The sequence below is a fragment of the Nelusetta ayraudi genome, unplaced genomic scaffold (assembly GCF_046127955.1).
Source record: "Nelusetta ayraudi isolate G7.1 ecotype Tasmania unplaced genomic scaffold, CSIRO-AGI_Nayr_v1 ptg000063l, whole genome shotgun sequence".
Classification (NCBI taxonomy): domain Eukaryota; kingdom Metazoa; phylum Chordata; class Actinopteri; order Tetraodontiformes; family Monacanthidae; genus Nelusetta; species Nelusetta ayraudi.
In genome coordinates, this window is record NW_027466113.1 from 5,471,227 (window position 1) to 5,475,000 (window position 3,774).

Consider the following 3,774-nt stretch of genomic DNA (forward strand, 5'->3'; position numbering starts at 1 on the left):
ATGACAAATTTTTGGCTAAGATGGAGAAAGGCCAGCCTAAACTGCCGCCGAGTGGAGATGTTGTTCATATCCGACCGCAGCCAAAATGTAACGTACGGTGTGCCGCCACGAACCGACGACCAACAGGCGCCGTCGACATTTCGGACTGACAACGGGCGATCAGCGAGGAATTTTTAGGCAGTCTGTCCCCCCAAATTACAGGAAGTGACATCAACGTACACTTCTTTTGTCTGACGACCTTATCCGGAGGAAGTGAAGCTGGTCGAGGCAGCTTATTCACCGTAGAAAAAAAAATTAAAAAGGGGGGGTAGAGGGTGGCGAAACTTGATTGATTTTCGAACATCGGACACATTTGTACTGCGGATCCAAATACCGACGAGCTACGAGACTCTTTCCCGAGAAGGAGACGGAGCCGTCGTTACCGGTAAGCGCCACTACGAGCCATGCAGTCGCTGGTGTTTTCTTAGTAGATTTGCATGACTCCGCTGCCGCCTCCCCACCGTCTCCATAGCCGGAAGTCTGTGAGGATGGTCTATTGGTTTTTTTTTTTTCCTTCGCTTCAGTTTTTTTTAATCCCTTGTGTTTTTTTTTTTCTTTGCTTGTTATTTTCCCCCCCACACGCAGGAAGACAGTGCGAGCCGGGCGCTGTTTGCTAGCCCTAGCTAAGCACAACTAAATTTTAATCAGTGCATCGGGCCTAGAAGCAAAAAAAGAAATGGAGTCCTGTCCTTGCGCTTCGATTTATTACACATGTACTGCAGATAAAAAAAAAAAATTGGGGCTATCTCGCAATAATTTCGGGATTTACATACCACTAAACTTTGTTCTGTTGACACGTTAGCGGCTAATCCACCGTCGACGTGAACCAGAAAGGGTTTTTTTTTAACCGAAGGTTGCTGTCCGAAAACATTAAAACGAAACCTTACGGGTGTCAAAGTTAACAAAGAGTTGCACTTTACTTTTCCTCAAGCTACCGTTTATGTTCCATTACACGGAACGCGCTTTATTGTAATATGACAAGCAAGTTTAAATTCACACCAAATTGTGTTTTTTTTTCTTCTAAAGACTGTTCAATCACACCATGTCCGGCTAATCATTTAGTTGTTTTTTTTTTGTTTGTTTTTTATCTTCACTGATAAAACCTCCCGCCCTCATCTCATCTTCAAACTAGATGGTTGAGAGAATAATCATTGCAGGCTATTAACCTGGTTGTATTCCAAAAATGGTAAATGCAGATATTCTGGCCAAGGGAAACGCGTTCCAGGAGAAACAAAAGAAGAAGGAACATCTCAAACTTAAAAAAAAAAAAAAAACAACCTTTTTCTGTTTTGTTGGGCTGTTTGATTAGTGATTCTTTTCTACCCTATCGTGTTCAAGCAAGCAATCACAAATAGTCCACATACCCAGCAGGATTGTAACCAGAGCTGCAAAGCAATAGAATCCATCATCATATTTATAGTAAAAAGCCTTTTCTGCTGGTGTCTGGGAATATGCGCCACTGACGGACAATATCTGTCAGCATTCCAAGGGCCTCCAAAGTGGTTTTCAGGTCTGTTAGTCTGTTCTCTGATTATGCCTCAGAAACCACCGCTCTTTCAATTGGTCAGTTTAAAAAAGGAAAATAATAAAAATAAAAAATAAAAAAGGGCCTTGAAAGACAAATTTAGAGAGAAAAAAACCACACACACAAGTATAAGTAGTAGTCAAAGAAAAGCTCCTCACTTGTTTCTGTTCAAACTGAAAGCCTGAGGCACTTGGTGTGTATTACTAATAAATACTTCAACAAAATGGGACAAAGCGTGCATATTTGATCAAATGCTTGGAGACACGTCTGCGCAGCCATACAACGAAATGCGCCTTAACATTTCAATCCGAGTGCAGGTTGATATCTATTTCCGTACATTCGGGAGTTCCGCTTGAGCAGAAAATAATGACATCTACTTCCTGCATTTCGCAGCCTGTCATTCACGCGATGTGGTTGTGGCACTAGTAGTGCCAATTTCACTGACTTACTTGACTTCCAATTTAGAGCCTTTTAAAAATCGTTTATTGCTAACACTTACGTCATATTTGATTCATTTATTTCTTTAAGTTGATTCATTGTGTTTGGCCAGCGACGTTCTGGGATTTTGTTGAAACCTGCAAGCTACACAGTGGGACATGAGCCTAGTCAACTTGGTGAGGCTCATCGCAGATTGCTCGATGAAAACAATGAACGACAAATTGCTGTCTGTGACGTATGGGCATCCTCAACGTGTAACAATAGAACATCATCAACACAATTTGGTGCTGGTTGCTTAGTTGGCATTGGTCCGGAGCAGCACTCGCACTTGAGTTATGGTCATCTCAAATTTCTGACACTTGTCAGAATTTTATCACAAGCTATCTTTGGTGTGCTTGGCCGTGACAACGCATTGACTCTGTCTTACAGTGTGACATAGGCCACCATTTTAGAGCCGACAGATCTCGCCATGTTGTTGTCACGACAGTTATCTTTTGTCTTGCGTGTCTAAGTTTTATACAAGTTTGATTTTCTTGATTGTTTGTGCCCACAGAACAGTGTAGATTGTGGAAAACAAGCAGCACTCCTACTTTTACGTCCTTTCGTAATGAATCGCTGCTCTGTTTGTGTCATTGCAGAAATGATGGAAGATTCTCATTTTAACTCCTCTTATTTCTGGTCTACAATCCCCGCCGTTCCTGGACAGGTGAGACTGAGCGTAATTAGTTTATTGGTTCGAAGAACTTTGCTTGCGGAGTGTTCGGTACCTCCGAGAAGCCGCGGCCCATCTGTGAATTAAGTTTCCTTTCCGCCCGCAGATCGAGAACGCCATGTTCCTGAACAAGGTGAAAGAACAACAAGAGAAGAATGCCTCCTTTCCTCACTCGTCTGCGTCGCACTACCAAACAGCACTTCTTACCATCCCCACCTCTGGGGCAAAGACAGATGGAGGCGGGCAGTCTGGTGGACCATCCCACCACCCATCTCACAGCAACCAGAACATGTTGCAAGTTCCCTCCACAGGCATCATGACTGCAGGTGAGTTGCTCCCTGATTCCCCCCCCAGGTCAAAGCCCTTTGCACCTACCATGTACACTTTCATTGAAAGGCCATGAAACAAAGAATAACATTGCTTGAGTTAGGTTGAAGGTTCTTAAAAGAGGGTGCTGTGAAAGTTCTACTGAAAAAAAATATAAATTCACAGATCACACGGTCAGATTCAGCCATTTTAATGTGGTACAAACGGGTGGACATTTTTTATGGCAGGTGTCTTTCCCAGTGAAGTGTATGTCACATATTTCTGAATCCTCTGCCCACCTTGGTCGAACGCGATCAGTGCATCATTCATTCAGCTCATGACAATACCACAAAGCGAAGACACAATGTTGAAACATCTCTCCGCAGGACCAAATTAACATGCAATGATTCAGATTCTGGCTGTGCACGAGCAACAAGTTTTTCCTCTTGCCAGTGAGAACTTGTCCCAGCTACCAGACCTACCGGTCTGCATTGTTTGTCAGCCGAAGCCGTCTTCGCTTCTGACAGCTGTTAATTACAGTTTAACGGGCCTTTGAGGAATTTAAGCTGCCGTGTGTATCATAAAAAAATGTAGTCTGGGCGTACAGTCCTGAGGCTCTGCAATAGATTTAATTTGTAATCAAACCTTTGTGTATTCGGTTTGGTTGGTAGCAAACTTTTGACACAGCACTGGCTCCTCTGAACTTTTGTTTTTGTATTATTTTTTTTTGCACTGTGGATTTTCACTTGTGTGA

The 3,774-nt window shown here is 43.0% G+C and overlaps 1 protein-coding gene across 3 annotated transcripts in view; it reads left to right on the plus strand.

Moving 5' to 3' along the window:
* znf384b (zinc finger protein 384 b) overlaps positions 1 to 3,774 on the plus strand; it is a 14,478-nt gene continuing 10,704 nt past the window's right edge. Inside the window, exons 1-3 of one of the 3 annotated variants that reach the window (XM_076041247.1) lie at positions 1 to 424; positions 2,641 to 2,708; positions 2,821 to 3,040. In XM_076041247.1, coding sequence (XP_075897362.1) covers positions 2,643 to 2,708; positions 2,821 to 3,040 — 286 coding nt within the window. In that variant the 5' untranslated portion in view covers positions 1 to 424; positions 2,641 to 2,642. The remainder of the gene's footprint in view (positions 425 to 2,640; positions 2,709 to 2,820; positions 3,041 to 3,774) is intronic. The other 2 variants (XM_076041248.1, XM_076041249.1) reach the window with 2 other exon arrangements.